The sequence below is a fragment of the Carcharodon carcharias genome, chromosome 7, assembly GCF_017639515.1.
Source record: "Carcharodon carcharias isolate sCarCar2 chromosome 7, sCarCar2.pri, whole genome shotgun sequence".
Classification (NCBI taxonomy): domain Eukaryota; kingdom Metazoa; phylum Chordata; class Chondrichthyes; order Lamniformes; family Lamnidae; genus Carcharodon; species Carcharodon carcharias.
Window position 1 is genome coordinate 60,472,221 of NC_054473.1, and position 19,710 is coordinate 60,491,930.

Genomic DNA, 19,710 nt, shown 5'->3' on the forward strand with positions numbered 1-19,710 from the left:
AAACCTCTACGCTTCCAATACTGTCAGCCGGGTCTGTAAAACTCAGCCCATTGAGTATTGTGTACTAATATAGAAATAGAAACTTCAATACAAGGATCTAAATGCTATAACCTTTCCAACCAGGATCTTAAATGTAACTCTGTTTAACCTTCATATCAGGAAAGGGAATTAAAAATAGAAAATTCATCATAAATGAACAATTTTTATTTTTGTGGCTGTCAGAGGAGACTGTTAACTGGATGAAGAATTTTGGGATTTTGGTCAAACTATGAATACCTGCCTAACACTGGTTCAAGATTAAGAAAATAAATCTTTATATTAAAGTCATTTTGATCTCAAACTCAAACAAAGGAAAGAAGTTGTACTAAATTTATATATTGAGTCACAATGTTGTCGAGCTGAGATGACTAAACGGAGGGCTGTTTTGAACTCACATTAAGATGAGATGAAGAATAAGATTTTATTTAATTTCTGACCATTAATAGTCACCAACGATGAAGCTTAGACTGATTCCTGTAGAATTAATTCAAATCTTGGCCCCTAAGGAGGTTAGACAAATGATTATGTGCATTTTCTTGAGACTCTGTATGGGAAATTTTGTCATTTAAATATTTAAATGTAAATATGCATTAACTTTCACTGTGCCTACACATGCTAAATGTTAAGAGCTACCTAGGGTAACACCCTCAGTAATATACAATTCATTGAACTCTATTCATCTGGTTGAAAAGGCAAAAGTGGCTTCAAGAGGTTATTGCAAGTTTGCAAGGTTCTTGACCTTTTAATGGTTTTGAGATTTGCTAGAAAATAAAGTCAGTGCTCATATTGCTTGTTACACATACAAAGCTTATAAGTTTATTATGTTTTGGTACTGTCTGTTTAACTCAAGGTAAAATGGAGTAGCAAAGGGGGTCATGTGACCTGCTCTGAATCCTGCCTGACAACAAGCTTTATTGCTATGGGGACAGTGAGACCCAGGTTGTTTCACTGGGAATAACATGGAAGATGTTCACATCTGTTAGCAAAGGCAAGAGAATCTGTGATGACTGTGGGTAGACTGTTAGGGCCGGATTTTTGCGGGCTGTGGAGACTCGGCGGACCTTTAAAAATGGTGGGCAGGATCTGGAAATCCTGCCCTCATTTCCAACAGATCACATTTTTTCAGTAGGGGAAAGGGAGCGGGGCATGATTCTCAATTGAGGGAATCCTAAACTCAGTGTTGGGTCCAAATAGACCCCATTTTCATTTTAGCAAGGGTCTTAGTCCACAATGTGGAAGTTATAAATTTATGGAGGAGGTTTGTGGCAGGCGGCAGGGTGGGGAGGGGTGGGGGACAGATAAGACCTGTAGGATTCTAAATCTGTGAAGTTATTTAAATCTAATGCCCTTTAAAATTAAATAAACAGCTTTCCTGTGTCAGTCAGAGTTTCAAAAAAGATCTGTTTTAGCGCTTATGGCAGCTGTTTCTTGACATTTTACCAAGGGCTATCATTATATCTTTATTAATGCTTGGCTGCATTCCACAACCTAAAATTATCCCAGCAGGAGTGGTTTTAGGTTCACAGTTTGATTGAAAGTTCAAAGAGATTATTAAAGGATTGGCTGTCTTGGATGTTGGGTTATGAATACAAATCTGTTTTTATAAGGTATTAAGAACTACAGTGATTTAAATGTTCTGAATGGGCTTCAATGTGTGGGAGTATTTTTAACTAGAGTAAAGGCTGTAATAGATAATTAGACCTTTGTTAGCTTTCATCTCAGCATGTCTCCTATGATCTGCCCATGGTGGATACTGGGTGAGTTGGCATGGAGGGTGTAAGGGCATGGGCTGGCATTAAATTGGCATATGGACTATAAGGACCACCCATGGTGGGTGGCGGCATGAGTTGGCATGGAGTGCATGGAAGTTGCTGGGGACATGAGGGGTGAGGGTTAGGGGGCTGAATATTAAACAAAACAACTGGGACAAAGTCCAGAGAAGTGAGGCAGGCTTTTAAAACAATTCACCTTGTCACTTGGCAGCCCCTGCGTCTGCCTTCAATTTGCCACTCTGGACAGTGGGCTGGACTCCATCTGAAAATCGGGTTTGACGGGGCACTTTTTCCTGAAGTGGATGAAGCGAGTTGGGAAGTTTCCTGACTTGTGCTATCTGCCTTGGGAGCGAAAATTGTGCATTTAGTTTCCAAGTCTCATGGGGAGGTATTAGGAATGTCAGAATTACCTGGAAAAACTCAGCAGGTCTGGCAGCATCGGCAGAGAAGAAAAGAGTTGACGTTTCGAGTCCTCATGACCCTTCGACAGAACTTGCGTTCGAGTCCAAGAAAGAGTTGAAATATAAGCTGGTTTAAGGTGTGTGTGTGGGGGGCGGAGAGATAGAGAGACAAAGAGGTGGAGCGGGGGGGCGGGGGTGTGGTTGTAGGGACAAACAAGCAGTGATAGAAGCAGCTCATCAAAAGATGTCAACGACAATAGTACAATAGAACACATAGGTGTTAAAATTAAAGTTGGTGATATTATCTAAACGAATGTGCTAATTAAGAATGGATGGTAGGGCACTCAAGGTATAGCTCTTTTGGTTTTTTTTTATATAATGGAAATAGGTGGGAAAAGGAAAATCTTTATAATTTATTGGGAAAAAAAAAAGGAGAAGGGGGAAACAGAAAGGGGGTGGGGATGGGGGAGGGAGCTTACGACCTAAAGTTGTTGAATTCAATATTCAGTCCGGAAGGCTGTAAAGTCCCTAGTCGGAAGATGAGGTGTTGTTCCTCCAGTTTGCGTTGGGCTTCACTGGAACAATGCAGCAAGCCAAGGACAGACATGTGGGCAAGAGAGCAGGGTGGAGTGTTGAAATGGCAAGCGACAGGGAGGTTTGGGTCATTCTTGCGGACAGACCGCAGGTGTTCTGCAAAGCGGTCGCCCAGTTTACGTTTGGTCTCTCCAATGTAGAGGAGACCACATTGGGAGCAACGAATGCAGTAGACTAAGTTGGGGGAAATGCAAGTGAAATGCTGCTTCACTTGAAAGGAGTGTTTGGGTCCTTGGACGGTGAGGAGAGAGGAAGTGAAGGGGCAGGTGTTGCATCTTTTGCGTGGGCATGGGGTGGTGCCATAGGAGGGGGTTGAGGAGTAGGGGGTGATGGAGGAGTGGACCAGGGTGTCCCGGAGGGAGCGATCCCTACGGAATGCCGATAAGGGGGGTGAAGGGAAGATGTGTTTGGTGGTGGCATCATGCTGGAGTTGGCGGAAATGGCGGAGGATGATCCTTTGAATGCGGAGGCTGGTGGGGTGATAAGTGAGGACAAGGGGGACCCTATCATGTTTCTGGGAGGGAGGAGAAGGCGTGAGGGCGGATGCGCGGGAGATGGGCCGGACACGGTTGAGGGCCCTGTCAACGACCGTGGGTGGAAAACCTCGGTTAAGGAAGAAGGAGGACATGTCAGAGGAACTGTTTTTGAATGTAGCATCATCGGAACAGATGCGACGGAGGCGAAGGAACTGAGAGAATGGGATGGAGTCCTTACAGGAAGCGGGGTGTGAGGAGCTGTAGTCGAGATAGCTGTGGGAGTCGGTGGGTTTGTAATGGATATTGGTGGACAGTCTATCACCAGAGATTGAGACAGAGAGGTCAAGGAAGGGAAGGGAAGTGTCAGAGATGGACCACGTGAAAATGATGGAGGGGTGGAGATTGGAAGCAAAATTAATAAATTTTTCCAAGTCCTGACGAGAGCATGAAGCGGCACCGAAGTAATCATCGATGTACCGGAGAAAGAGTTGTGGAAGGGGGCCGGAGTAGGACTGCAACAAGGAATGTTCCACATACCCCATAAAGAGACAGGCATAGCTGGGGCCCATGCAGGTACCCATAGCCACACCTTTTATTTGGAGGAAGTGAGAGGAGTTGAAGGAGAAGTTGTTCAGTGTGAGAACAAGTTCAGCCAGACGGAGGAGAGTAGTGGTGGATGGGGATTGTTCGGGCCTCTGTTTGAGGAAGAAGCTAAGGGCCCTCAGACCATCCTGGTGGGGGATGGAGGTGTAGAGGGATTGGACGTCCATGGTGAAGAGGAAGCGGTTGGGGCCAGGGAACTGGAAATCGTTGATGTGACGTAAGGTGTCAGAGGAATCACGGATGTAGGTGGGAAGGGACTGGACAAGGGGAGAGAGAAGGGAGTCAAGATAACGAGAAATGAGTTCTGTGGGGCAGGAACAAGCTGAGACGATCGGTCTACCGGGGCAGTTCTGTTTGTGGATTTTGGGTAGGAGATAGAAGCGGGCCGTCCGAGGTTGGGAGACTATCAGGTTGGAAGCTGTGGGAGGGAGATCCCCAGAGGAGATGAGGTCAGTGACAGTCCTGGAAACAATGGCTTGATGTTCAGTGGTGGGGTCATGGTCCAGGGAGAGGTAGGAGGAAGTGTCTGCGAGTTGACGCTCAGCCTCCGCGAGGTAGAGGTCAGTGCGCCAGACAACAACAGCACCACCCTTGTCAGCGGGTTTGATGACAATGTCAGGGTTGGACCTGAGAGAATGGAGTGACTCATTTCTCGTTATCTTGACTCCCTTCTCTCTCCCCTTGTCCAGTCCCTTCCCACCTACATCCGTGATTCCTCTGACACCTTACGTCACATCAAAAATTTCCAGTTCCCTGGCCCCAACCGCTTACTCTTCACCATGGACGTCCAATCCCTCTACACCTCCATCCCCCACCAGGATGGTCTGAGGGCCCTTAGCTTCTTCCTCCAACAGAGGCCCGAACAATCCCCATCTACCACTACTCTCCTCCGTCTGGCTGAACTTGTTCTCACACTGAAAAATTTCTCCTTCAACTCCTCTCACTTCCTCCAAATAAAAGGTGTGGCTATGGGTACCCGCATGGGCCCCAGCTATGCCTGTCTCTTTATGGGGTATGTGGAACATTCCTTGTTGCAGTCCTACTCCGGCCCCCTTCCACAACTCTTTCTCCGGTACATCGATGATTACTTCGGTGCCGCTTCATGCTCTCGTCAGGACTTGGAAAAATTTATTAATTTTACTTCCAATCTCCAACCCTCCATCATTTTCACGTGGTCCATCTCTGACACTTCCCTTCCCTTCCTTGACCTCTCTGTCTCAATCTCTGGTGATAGACTGTCCACCAATATCCATTACAAACCCACCGACTCCCACAGCTATCTCGACTACAGCTCCTCACACCCCGCTTCCTGTAAGGACTCCATCCCATTCTTTCAGTTCCTTCGCCTCCGTCGCATCTGTTCCGATGATGCTACATTCAAAAACAGTTCCTCTGACATGTCCTCCTTCTTCCTTAACCGAGGTTTTCCACCCACGGTCGTTGACAGGGCCCTCAACCGTGTCCGGCCCATCTCCCGCGCATCCGCCCTCACGCCTTCTCCTCCCTCCCAGAAACATGATAGGGTCCCCCTTGTCCTCACTTATCACCCCACCAGCCTCCGCATTCAAAGGATCATCCTCCGCCATTTCCGCCATCTCCAGCATGATGCCACCACCAAACACATCTTCCCTTCACCCCCCTTATCGGCATTCCGTAGGGATCGCTCCCTCCGGGACACCCTGGTCCACTCCTCCATCACCCCCTACTCCTCAACCCCCTCCTATGGCACCACCCCATGCCCACGCAAAAGATGCAACACCTGCCCCTTCACTTCCTCTCTCCTCACCGTCCAAGGACCCAAACACTCCTTTCAAGTGAAGCAGCATTTCACTTGCATTTCCCCCAACTTAGTCTACTGCATTCGTTGCTCCCAATGCGGTCTCCTCTACATTGGAGAGACCAAACGTAAACTGGGCGACCGCTTTGCAGAACACCTGCGGTCTGTCCGCAAGAATGACCCAAACCTCCCTGTCGCTTGCCATTTCAACACTCCACCCTGCTCTCTTGCCCACATGTCTGTCCTTGGCTTGCTGCATTGTTCCAGTGAAGCCCAACGCAAACTGGAGGAACAACACCTCATCTTCCGACTAGGGACTTTACAGCCTTCCGGACTGAATATTGAATTCAACAACTTTAGGTCGTAAGCTCCCTCCCCCATCCCCACCCCCTTTCTGTTTCCCCCTTCTCCTTTTTTTTTTCCCAATAAATTATAAAGATTTTCCTTTTCCCACCTATTTCCATTATATAAAAAAAAACCCCACTAGAGCTATACCTTGAGTGCCCTACCATCCATTCTTAATTAGCACATTCGTTTAGATAATATCACCAACTTTAATTTTAACACCTATGTGTTCTATTGTACTATTGTCGTTGACATCTTTTGATGAGCTGCTTCTATCACTGCTTGTTTGTCCCTACAACCACACCCCCGCCCCCCGCTCCACCTCTTTGTCTCTCTATCTCTCCGCCCCCCACACACACACCTTAAACCAGCTTATATTTCAACTCTTTCTTGGACTCGAACGCAAGTTCTGTCGAAGGGTCATGAGGACTCGAAACGTCAACTCTTTTCTTCTCCGCCGATGCTGCCAGACCTGCTGAGTTTTTCCAGGTAATTCTGTTTTTGTTTTGGATTTCCAGCATCCGCAGTTTTTTTGTTTTTATCTTAGGAATGTCAGGTTTTATAAATGGCTATATTTTAAACTATCTATTTAATTTGAAGATAAAAGTGAGATGGGGTTTTAGAAGATTATTAATGAACATTTGTGCCTGGATACAAGGCCCAGCAACTACAGCCCAGTCATTTTAATCGTGGTGGGGAAGCTTTTACAACTGAGTGACCCTGGCAGAACACAAACTGGACATCAGTGAGCAGGTTATTGCTTAGCAAGTGCCACTTAATAGCATTGTTGATGACCCCTTCCATTAGTTTGCTGATGATGGAGAGTAGACTGTTGGGGCGGTAATTGGCCGCCTTGGATTTGCCCTACTTTTTGTGTGCAGGACACACTTGAGCAATTTTCCACATGGCCGGGTAGGTGCCAGTGTTGTAGCTGTACTGGAATAGCTTGGCTGGGGGCACAAGTTCTGGAGCACAAGTCTTCAGTGCTATTGCCAGAATATTGTCAGGGCCCATAGCCTTTGCAGTACTCAGTGTCTTCACCCATTTCTAGATATAATGTGGAGTGAATCGAATTGACTGAAGACTGATATCTGTGATGCTGGGGACCTCCGGAGGTGGTCGAGATAGATCATCCACTTGGCACTTCTGGCTGAAGATTGTAGCAAATGCTTCAGCCTTATCTTTTGCACTGATCTTCTGGGCTCCTCTAACAATTAGGATGGGGATATTTGTGGAGCCTCCTCCTCCAGTGAATTGTTTAATTGTCCATCACCATTCGCGGCTTGATGTGGCTGGACGGCAGAGCTTAGATCTGATCCATTGGTTGTGGGATCTTTTAGCTCTGTCTATCAGTTGCTGCTTATGTTGTTTGGCACGCAAGTAATCCTGTGTTATAGCTTCACCAGATTGACACCTCATTTTTAGGTATGCCTGGTGCTGCTCCTGCCATTCCCTCCTGCACTGTTCATTGAACAAGATTGCTCTCCTGGCTTGATGGTAATGGTCAAGTGGTGGATATGCCAGGCCATGAGGTTACAGATTGTGTTTGAGTATAATTCTGCTGCTGCTGATGGCCTACAGCGCCTCATGGATGCCCAATTTTGAGTTGCTCGATCTATTAGAAATCTATCCCATTTAGCACAGTGGTAGTGCCACACAACACGATGGAGGATATCCTCAATGTGAAGGTGGGACTTTGTCTCCACAACGATGGTGTGGTGGTCACTCCTACTGATACTGTCATGGACAGATGCATCTGTGGCAGGCAGGTTGGTGAGGATGAGGTCAAGTATGTTTTTCCCTCTTGTTGATTCCCTCACCACCTGTAGCAGACCCAGTCTAACAGCTATGTTATTTAGCACTCGGCCAGCTTGGTCAGTAGTGGTACTTCCTAGCCATTCTTAGTGATGAACATTGAAGTCCCCCACCCAGAGAACATTCTGTGCCCTTGCCACCTTCCAGTGCTATAATACAGGACTACTTGCACGCCAAACAGCATAAGCGCTGTTCAATATGAAGGAGCACTGATTCATCAGCTGAGGGAGGGCGGTACATGGTAAACAGCAGGAGATTTCCTTGCCCATGTTTGATCTGATGCCATGAGACTTCATGGGGTCTGGAGTCATGATGAGGACTCCCAGGGCAACTCCCTCCCGGCTGTATACCACTGTGCTGCCACCTCTGCTGGGTCTGTCCTGCTGGTGGGACAGGACATACCCAGGGATGGTGATGGTGGTGTCTGGGACATTAACTGTAAGGTATGATTCCGTGAGGATGACTATATCAGGCCGTGGCTTGACTAGTCTGTGAGACAGCTCTCTATTAGCCCCTAGACGTTAGTAAGGAGCACTTTGCAGGGTCGACAGGGCTGAGATTGCTGTTGTCGTTTCCGGTGCCTAGGTTAATGCCGGGTGGTCCGTCTGGTTTCATTCCTTTTTTGAGATTTTGTAGTGGTTTGTTAGTGGCGTGCCAGGCAATTTCTGAGGGCATTTAAGAGTCAACCACATTGTGGGTCTGGAGTCACATGTAGACCAGACCCGGTAAGGACAGCTGATTTCCTTCCCTAAGGGGCATTAAACCAAATGGGTTTTTACAACAATTGACAATGGTTCCATGGTCATCATCATTTAATTCCATATTTTTATCTGCTGTGTTGGGATTCGAACCTGGGTCCCCAGAGCATTACCCTGGGTCTCTGGATTACTAGTCCAGAGAATACCATTACAACATTGCCTCCCTCACAGGTCACCTACTGGGTTACATGGATTGTGTACTTAGTGTGAATATTAGAGTATAAGATAGCTTTTGTAACTTGTGCTGTCCTTAGAAATCTGTATATATCTGTGAAGGTATAGTTGTGGGTGAAGGAGTATTGTAATATGGTTCATCTTTTCTTGTTTAATAAATGTTTTATTCTTCGGTTAAAACTTCATCAGCTGACTCCTGTCACTGTTCAGTAGCCTCTCTCCACGTATCTAAACAAAAAAATAAAAGTTGGGATCCATCAAGCCAGGTTCCACCCTGGGATTTGGCTTGGCCAGGAGTAACATCAGCTGGGCTCATAACAGAAGTCAGAATTCCTTCAGCTTAACCAACCTGAAGGGATAGGTATTTATTCATTCTGTCGCTGATTTGCTATATATCAAAATGCCTCATCAACTCAAATGCATAGAATTGGATATGAACACAGCCACAAATCCATCAGATGGATAGTTGTTGCTTTTCTGGGATTATACTAACCACTGATTCTTCTACTTTCTCACTTTTTGCACTGTTTTGTGCAGAATTTGAAGTTAATCTTACTTTAAAAGTTTGACAATATTTAATAGCTTTGAGATTAACTGCAGATGGCACCTTCATATTTAAACTTATTTTTAATTTCACATTTCCCTGCTAAACTAGAGAAGTATCATCTACACTCAAGTTCCATTTGCCTCAGTCTCATATGACTCACTCATAGGGCCCACTCTGCATACAATAAGCATTTATGGATTCAATGATACAATTGTTCAACGCCGCAAAGAAGTCTGAGATTTTTCTTACCACTTTACATCAAAGCTACTTTTTGTGGCTAGTCTTATTTTGATAGCTGGTCTTGTTTGCTCATTAAATATTGTGACTTGAAATTCAAATATTGTTAAAACCTATTCTTGCTTTGCAAAAATATCATTGAATCCGTCGCACATGGTATTATTCCCACAGAAGTGATGCATAGCTGGTCTGGTTGTTCTTTCTTCCCAGGATGAAGTTCTATTTATTTAAAACATACCTATAAACAAAATATTGCCTATGCTAATATGGGACAGCATATTAGACTACCGTTAAATTGGGCAACTGAATTGCTGTGACCAGCTGGAGAATTTTCTCCCATTCTGGGGGGGCTGAGTGGGAGCGGAAGCAGGCGCAGGTGGGTGCGCAGCCGATCGCCGCCCGCGATTGGCTGCATGCCGCCATTTTACGTGGGCAGGCCAATTAAGGCCCACCCAGCATGACATGCTTCCTGTGTGGGCGGGGGGAGTAGGCTGAGCCGGGGCCTGCACTCACGCAAAAGAGCTCTGAAATCTCCGAGGCACGGATCCGCCTCAGGGAGTTTAATTACATTTTGAAAAATTTGAGTAAAGAGAAAAATATATCAGACATGTCAATGAATTTTAATAAAGACATTTATTTGAATTATAAATCTTTCATGAAACCTCATCCTGTTCGTGGATGAGGTTTCATGATAAATGCGAAGGCTGCCTGGGCTCTTCGCCTGCCCGCCAACCTTAAGGTTGGATGGGCAACCCCGTTAATTGTTTTAATTAGTTTTTAAAAGGCCTTTGACAGTTTGACGGGCGCACAGCCGACTCCGGTGTGCGCCTGCTGACCTGAAGATCTGAATGACCTGCGGTGACGTCGGGACGCACGACCGGCTTCACTGCGCTTCATTTTACAAGTCGGCGAGTTCACTGACCTGAAGATTCCGGCCCAGGTTTCTGTTTGAGATTGTTCACACAGTTTTGCAGCTTAAACAAAAACTTAAAAAGTCTGAAACATGGAATGGATCAGTCAACAACTATTGAGAGAACAACTGACCTCTCAGGCACTTCACTAGAGTTCTGGGTTCTGAACAAGGGTAAACGACTATCAAAATGTTGACTTTTCTCAATGGATGTTGTGCATTTCCAGATTGTTCTGCTTTTGTTTCAGATTTACTGTATGCTTTTGGTTTCCATAGGTTCTGATGTCAACTGGATGATGAAAGCTAAATACCCACCAGTGACTGAGAATTGCAAGAATTGTGCAACAGGCCACTCTCACATGATGCTCAGTGATATAGTGATACCAGAAGAGCCCTCCCTACCAACAAATTTTGACATCATTTGCATTCAACCATGTTAATTTGCACTTAACTGACATCAATTGTGCTCAAAAGCAGTCATTGAGCTATCATTTGACATTGCAAGTAATGTAACTAACATCAATGTCATCAACTGCCACAAACAGCGGTGTTCAGACATCTGATTAGCAACACCACTTAAGCATTCAAATATGAAAATGATCAAAGTTTATTTTCCAAATTTCTGAATTTTAAGGACTTCAAAAATCCTAATTTGAGTTAACTTTAGGAAAAGCAGACTCTGTTTAAACATATGTTTTAATAATCTAATTTTATGTTTTTCTTCATAACCTGTAACCTACACAGCCCGCACACCACTCCCACCCCTCCCAATATCGCACAAGTTTTCTTCTCCACCACCCCATAGAAGAAATTCTCTTCCATAACAACCCCGCCGGCAGAGAATTTTCTCCCTTGCAACCACCCCCCCCGCCAAACCCCCGCCCTGGAGCAATTCTCTCCCGCCCTTGAACCACTCCATCTCCCTCAGATTGCAGATGTTCTCTCCCCCTTTCTATCTTTCCCCTTTCCCCATTCTTCTCTCTCTCTCCCTGCTTTCCCCTCCCCCTTTCCATCTCACCCTCTCTCTCACCCCCTTCCCTCATACTCTCTCTCCTCCCCTCACACTCTCTCTCCATCCTTCCCATCTCCTCCCTCTCTCTATCTCCACTTCCCCTCTCTTCCTTCTCTATCCCCCTCCACTCACACTCTCTCCCTCCCCCTCCTCTCTCCTCCCTCTCTCCCCCACCCCTCTCTCTTTCTCTCTCTCCCCTTCCCCTCTCCTCCCTCTCCTTCTCCCCCTCCCCTCCCTCTCCTTCTCCCCCTCCCCTCCCTCTCCTTCTCCCCTCTCCTTACTCTCTCTCCCCCTCCCCTCTCCTCCCTCACTCTCTCTTCCCCTCCTCTCTCTTCGCTCTCTCTATCTCTCCCCGTCCTCTCTTTCCCCCCCCCTCTCTCCCTTACCACCCCCCACTCTCTTTCTCACTCCACTCTCTTCCCTCTCCCTCCCCCTCCCCTCTCCTCACTCTCACTCTCTCTTCCTCTCCCTCTCTCTCCCCTCACCCCTCAGTCCTATCACCCTCTCTTTTTCCCCATTCCCCCCTCATCCCTCTCTCTCTCCCCCTCCCCTTTCCTCCCTCTCTCTCCCAGCTCCCCTCTCCTCCCTCTCTCTCCACCCCTCCCTTCTCCTCCCTCTGTCCTACCTCCTCCCCTTCCCACCCTCCCATTCTCTACCCCACTCTCTCCTCCTCCCTGTCTCCCCCTCCCCTCCCTTCCCTCTCTGTCTCCCCACCTTCTCTCTTTCTCCCCTTCCTCTCCCCTCCCTCCCTGTCTCTCTGCCTCCACTCCCTCTCTCCACCCTTCAACATGCTCTTCCCTCCCATCTCCTCCCTATCTCACCCTCTCCCCTCTCTTCCCTCTCTGTCCCCTCTCCTCCCTCTCTCTCCACCTCCCCTCTCCCATCACACTCTGTCTCTCCCCCTCCCTCTCTATCTCACCCCCTCCCCTTCCCTCTCTTTCTCTCTCCTCCTCCCTCTTGCGTCTACCCCTCCCCCACCGCCACCCAACCTCCTCACCGCAGCTCAGTTTTGCCGCTCCAGCCGGTACTGTAGCTGACAGTGAGGCCGGCCCTGATGCAGGTTTACAGCTGGTGTGGGAGCATCGATGGTGTCGGCAAAGAGGTAAGTATGGGGCGGTGGGGGAGGGGGGGGGGGGGAAATGTTGGTGGGGTTTGGTGGCATTGGAGAGAGTTGTTGGATGGATGGAGTTTCCAAGTTTGGCGGGCCCAGGGCCTGGAGTTCAGTGACAAGAGTGGGGCCCAAGGCTTGTAGGCTGGAAGGAGAATGGAGGGCATAGGTTTGAAGATTGGTGGGGAGAGAGGGGAGTGGTAAGACCCTGAGATTGAATGTGTGGGGGGGGTTGGGTGAGGGGGTGTTGGAAGCATATTGCAAGTATAGACCTGAGACCCTGTGTGTTATCGAGCATGTATTGTATAGTGGAGAGACTTTTTTGGACTATGAAAAAATGAATAAATTCTGGTATTATTTAAATGTTTAATTTTCTTGTATTTTTCAGTGCAGATTGCTGAGTCCATTGGATAGCTTTGAGCACACGGGATACCTTTGAGTGTCTCATAAAGCTTTGAGTGCACTCGATGCCTTTGGATGCCATTGGCCGCAAGTCATCTGTCTATGTATTTGGTGTGGGAATGTTGGGTGGCATATTATAGCATGGCAGGGAAACTAAAAGCTAAGAGGCAATAATTGATGCTTTTATCAGATAACTGACCAAAAGTTTCTTTACTTACCCTCCTCAGCTGAATATACAATGATTACTGGGCTGTAAGGGCCTTCGCCTTTGTTATTGTACACTCCAACTTTTACTTCGTAGGGAGAGAATGGTGGCACGCTTTCATTTCTAAACACGTATCTTGATGCATCTGCTGAGGTTACTGCTGCCTTCATCCAACTTGTTGTTCCAAGCAGTCGAAAGGCAACAACATATCCAAAGCCTTCACCATTTTGTAACTCTTCAGGCACAGGCTAAAAAGCAAAGACAAAAGAGTTACCTAAAAGAAGCAGCAACAAACTACATTTGTATTGCACATGTGCAATAATGAAACATCACAAGTTGTTTCATATAGAATCTGAAAGAAATTGGAGGTGACTTTTTTTGTTCATGGGATGTGGGCATCACTGGCTAGGCCAATCCTTAATTGCCCTCGGGAAAGTGATAGTGAGCTGCCTTCTTGATCCGCTGCAGTCCCTGTGGTGCAGGTACACCCCCAGTGCTGTTAGGGAGGGAGTTCCAGGATTTTGACCCAGTGACAGTGAAGGAACAGCGATATATTTCCAAGTCAGGATGGTGAGAGGCTCAGGGGGGTATCTGCTGCCCTTGTCCTTCTAGATGGTGGTTGTCGTGGTTTTGGAAGATGCTGTCCAAGGAGCCTTGGTGGGTTTCTGCAGTGCATCTTGTAGATGGTATACACTGCTGCTACTGTGTGTCGATGGTGGAGGGAGTGAATGTTTGTGTAAGGCGTGCTAATCAAGTAGGCTGCTTTGACCTGGATGTTGTCAAACTTCTTGAGTGTTGTTTGAGTTGCACTCATCCATGCAAGTAGAAAGTGTTCCATCACACTCCTTACTTGTGCCTTGTAGATGGTGGACAGGGTTTGTCAAGTCAGGTGGTGAGTTACTCAGTGCAGGATTCCTAGCCTCTGACCTGCTCTTGTAGTAACAGTATTTATATGGCTAGTCCAGTTCAGTTTCTGGTCAATGGTAACCTTCAGGATGTTGATAGTGGGGGATTCAGCGATAGTAATGCTATTGAATGTCAAGAGGCGATGGTTAGATTAATTCTTGTTGGAGAAGATCATTTCCTGGCAATTGTGTGGGACAAATGTTAGTTGCCACTTGTCAGCCCAAGCCTAGATATTGTCCAGATCTTGCTGCATTTGGACGTGCGCTGCTTCAGTACCTGAGGAATTGTGACTTGTGCTGGGCATTGTGCAATCATCAGTGAATGTCCCCACTTCTGACCTTATGATGGAAGGAAGGTCATTGATGAAGCAGCTGAAGATGGTTCGGCTGAGGACACTATCCTGACAAACTCCTGCAGTGACGTCCTGGAACTGAGATGATTAACCTTCAGCAACCACAACCATCTTCCTTTGTGCTAGGTATAAATTCAACCAGTGGGGAGTTTTCCCCCTGATTCCCAATGACTCCAGTTTTGCTAGGGTTCCTTGATGCCACACTTGGTCAAATGATGCCTTGATATTAGGGGCAGTCGCTCTCCCGTCACCTCTGGAGTTTAGCTCTTTTGTCCACGTTTGGACCAAGGTTGTAATGAGACTGAATACATGATCACAACTACAGAATGTTCTGTTGTGACCTGAGACTAATAATTTCCCAGAGGCACATAATTCCTCATGCCTGCTTTACATTTTTCAAATCAGAAAGATCCTGCACCATTTTGCAACCAGTAGACTGATCGATACAAGAGCAAAGTCTTTACAAAAGATTTGCAGATCTGCAGGCTATTTTTTTTAAACCAGTTTCAGCCCAAACACCAAGCAAGAATAAAAAACAGGTTCAAAAATATTTCTGGTAATCTTCCTGATGGATTTACTTTATCCAAACTTTGCCGCATTGATTAACTCAGGATCCTGAAATAACACTATCTCAGCTGGCACACTATACAAGCGATTCAACACTCTGAAATGAAATGGAAGAGCGAAAGTCATGGCCACAATACTCTCCAAGTTATCAAACTCATCTGTGCTACAGCCAGAAGTGAGAGAAAGGTTCTTCTCTACAGAGAGTCATGGAGAATCGGGGCTAAGAAGCACTATGGGATACTTGTACATTTCAATGTTAGCATACCCGCTGCTGAGTCAGAGTTTATGGACTCAACCCTTACCTCAAACCTCGAGCATATAAATCTAGGCTGATACTTGATGGCTGTCTTTTGGATGAAATGTTATATTGAAGCCATTTGCTTGTTCAGTTCAGTAAAAAAAAAAGATCCCAATGCAAGTCTTAGAAGACGAGCAGCGAGTTATCCTGGTGTTCTTGCTAACATTCCTCTCTCAACGAACATGACTAAATAGTTAACTTAGGCATTCACCTCTTGCTCTTTGAGGGAACATACTGTGCCCTAAGTGACTGCTGCAACTACCTACATAACCACAGTGACCACACTTCGACAATATTTCATTGGCTGTGAAGCAGTTTGAAATGTCCTGGTGACATGAAATTCATTTTATAAATGCAAGTTCTTTATGTTTTCTCACTCATTAGTGTCTTGCTTTAATGGCTACATATTCTGGACAACTTGCAAAAAATGAAAAAATGGTTAAGAGTGATAATACTTAATTTTCTTTAAAGTTTTAATTGATCAGAGCAATAAAAAACACACAAACTTCAAAGAGAGCAGAGAACAATTAAACTGGATAAGGATTTTAAAACAAATTCATTTTTTTTGCCTATGCAATTTAATGTCTACCATAATCAATGCACATACATTCAATGGAGATGAAATGATATCACTATCCTATTATATCATCTGCTTTTGTTGGAGCTGTCAGTCATCTGAGATAATTTTAGTAATCCCGTATTGAAATAGTTATGATTTCAGCCATACAATAATTTACAGGCCTGCAAAGATGAGAAAATCCACACAGAATATGTAGCCTCAAACTAAGCCTCTTAAATTAATGTTCAAAGGTTGGATGTGCTTTCTGCTCTTTCCACATCATTATAAACGCTGAAGCATTATATCAAGGTATGTTGCATTTCAATTTTGATTGAGAAACATCTTAATATTTAACTGTAATTTGAAACTGTATTCATTATAACTAGATATAATTATGAAAAAGATCATTTGCATTTAGTTTTACATCAATTCATTAAAATTCTGTACTTAACCGTTTGCTTTGTAACAGCAGGCACTCAATTTTGGGGCATAAATGCGTGCACAGTCCCTGTAATGCATGAATATGAATAAGGGCCATATTTTCTTGCTTTAGGCCACTACACACTATAAAATAAGCAAAACCAATATTCTATTTGGTGTTGCAGTTTGCCTGACGATAAAACAAAATCTCAGCATGCATAGATTTGACTTCCTTTTGATCGTTACTATGCATACATAGGGAGGAGCTTCAATCTATGGTGCTCCACCCAAAATTTTTACTTACAGGAGAGGCGACATTTCCCATTTTTATACTGAAAGAGCAGGTTGTTCAACAGTTCCTACACCAGGTGCCAGAAAACATATATTCAGTCCTGGTTGAATTTGAATTTATAACGCCTGTGAAATTCCAGGATTGGCATCCAGGAGTAGGAGGGTGGCAACCTGAAGATGGTCCTGCCATCATGTTGAGCCTCGGAGACTCAAAATGGCAGGTGTCCAGTGGAGTTTTTGCATGAGGAAACATGCAAGAGCCATCATCTCAGGTACAAAACTCACCTCCATAAATTTTATTTTAAGGATGAGGGGGATTGATACAGTCAGGGCCACCCAGCCTACTGCAGTGTGAGGGTTAATAGATTTCAACTCCTGGGCCTCATCTACATGATTGGAATCAGCCTCCTGTTCAAACCCATGGGGAGCAGACAGGATGGAATGTCAGGCACACTGGGTACACGAGTGAATGATTCCTGGCAATAAGATAAGCATTTAGAAGGGTGGGGCTGTAGGGGAGGCCTGCTCCTCCTGGCCCACAAGTATGCAGATATTTTAAAACAAACTTTCTTTTGGGACCCACTCACCTGCTTCAAAGAGGTGAATACTGGCGCTTGCAGGAAGGCAGCAGGACCTAGGGCATGAGTTTCATGGGGCATTTTAACTGTTGCTCACCCAGATTTTGCCTGGTTAAAATTCCGGAGGGGGTCTGTAACTGACAATGAAATTAACATTTCCTAGTTATTCTTTTTCTTCAATAAATTTCCATTGGGATCAGTGGTTGGTTTTCTGCTTTCAATGTAATTGACCCCCAACTGAATTTGAACTATATCACTGCTCCTTCACTGTCGCTGAGTCAACAACCTGAATCTCCCTACCTAATGCACGGTGGGTTTATCTATACCTCATGAACTGCAGTAGTCCAAGAAGGTGATTCACCGCCATCTTCTCAATGGCAGTTAGGGATGGGCAACAAATGCTGGCCTTGCCAGCGATGCTCATATCCCATGAAACATCTGGAATACTGTGTAGAGTTTTGGTATCCTAATTTGAAAATTGATTTGAAATCAAATCCTAATTTGATAGATTGCGTTAGAAACAAAAACAGAAAATGCTGGAAAAACTTCAGCAGGTCTGGCAGCATGTGTGGAGAGAAAAACAAAGTTAACGTTTTGAGTCTGTATGACCCTTCTTCAGAGCTGAAGAGAAGTGGAAATGTGATGAAATTTATACTGTTTAAGCAGGGGTGGTGGGGGGGGTTGGTGTGGGGCAGGCGGAGCTGGACAGAAGGCCAGCGATAGGTGGGGGCAAAGGAGGGATGGACAAAGATGTTATGGACAAAAGGACAAAGGGAGTGTTAATGGTAGTGGTTAGTGCTAAAAAGGTGCTAATAGTAAAGGTAAGAAAGCAGAGTGTGTTAATAGCAGAACAACAGTAGTGCTGTGTGAAAGCACATGGAATAAGTAACAGGTGACCCTGTAGGAGATGAGGCAGGGGGAGGGGACAGCAGTGATGGAAAAATAGGATAGAAAATGAGATATAAAGGGGGATAAAACCATGGATAAATGAATAAAAATAAAAATAGGTGGATAAAAAGTAAAAATGAATGTAGAGAAAAGGGGATTAGAAAAAGGGGATGAGGATGGAGAATAGAGTTCATGGTCTGAAGTCGTTGAACTCAAGGTTAAATCTGAAAGGCTGTAAAGTACCCAATCGGAAGAGGTGCTGTTCCTCCAGTTTGCATTGAGCTTCACTGGAACATTGCAGCAGGCCAAGGACGGACATGTAGACATAAGAGCAGGGTGGTGTGTTGAAATGGCAAGCGACTGGGTCATGCTTGCGGACAGACTGGAGGTGTCTGCAAAGCAATCACCCAGTCTGCGTTTGGTCCCCACAACGTAGAGGACCACATAGGGAGCAACTGATGCAGTAGGCAAAATTGAAGGAGGTACAAGTGAAGCCCTTGGACAGAGAGGGGGGAGGAGGTAAAGGGGCAGGTGTTTCACCTTCTGCGATTGCATGGGAAGGGGATGAGGTGTTGGGGGTGATGGAGGAGTGGACCAGGGTGTCCCAGAAGGGATAGTTCCTACAGAATGCTGAAGAGGGAAGGAGGGGGTTGGTGAGGGGAATATGTGTTCAGTGGTGGCATCATGCTGAAGTTGACGGAAATGGCTGAGGCTGATCCTTTGAATGGGGAGGCTGGTTAGGTGAAAAGTGAGGACAAGGGACCCGAACATGGTTCTGGGAGGGAGAGGAAGGTGTGAGGGCAGAGGAACGAGAGATGGGTCGGATGCGGCTGAGGGTCCTGTCAACCACAGTGAGGGGGAAACCTCGGTTAAGGAAGAAGGAAGACATGTCAGAAGCACCGTTTCGGAAAGTGGCACCATCAGAACAGATGCCATGGAGGCGAAGGAACTGAGAGAATGGGATGGAGTTCTTACAGGAAGTAGGGTGTGAGGAGCTGTAGTCGAGGTAGCTGTGGGAGTCAGTGGGCCTGTGATGAATATTGGTGGACAGTCTATCACCAGAAATGGAGACAGAGAGGTCAAGGAAGCGAAGGGAGATGGGACCATGTGAAGGTGATAGAGGGGTGGAAATTGGAAGCAAAATTGATAGATTTTTCCAGGTCCAGACGAGAGGATGAAGCAGCAACAAAACAGTCATCCATGTACCAAAAAAAGAGTTGTGGGAGGGGGCCTGAGTAGGACTGGAACATGGAATGTTCCACATACCCCAGAAAGAGACAGGCATAACTGGGACCCATGCAGGTACCCATAGCCACACCTTTTATTTGGAGGAAGTGAGACAAGTTTAAGGTGAAATTGTTCATTGAGAGAATGGTGGTGGATGGTGATTGTTCGGGCCTCTGTTCAAGGAAGAAATGGAAAACCCTCAGACCATCTTGGTGGGGGATGGAGGTGTAGAGGGATTGGATGTCCATGGTGGAGATGAGGCAGTTAGGGCCAGGGAGCTGGAAATTGTTGATATGATGTAGGGCATCAGCAGAATCGCGGATGTAGGTGGGAAGAGACTGGACAAGAGGAGAGACAGCAGACTCAAGATAGGAAGAAATAAGTTCCACGGGGAAGGAACAAGCTGACACGATTGGTCTACCGGGACAATCCTGTTTGTGGATTTTGGG

General features: G+C 45.9%; 1 protein-coding gene across 2 annotated transcripts in view; it reads right to left on the reverse strand.

Annotated features, from left to right (window-relative positions):
• Positions 1 to 19,710, reverse strand: part of LOC121280339 (contactin-4-like) — a 1,234,817-nt gene that overhangs the window by 166,611 nt on the left and 1,048,496 nt on the right. For both annotated transcript variants that reach the window (XM_041192228.1, XM_041192226.1), the window contains exon 16: positions 13,189 to 13,423. In XM_041192228.1, coding sequence (XP_041048162.1) covers positions 13,189 to 13,423 — 235 coding nt within the window. The remainder of the gene's footprint in view (positions 1 to 13,188; positions 13,424 to 19,710) is intronic.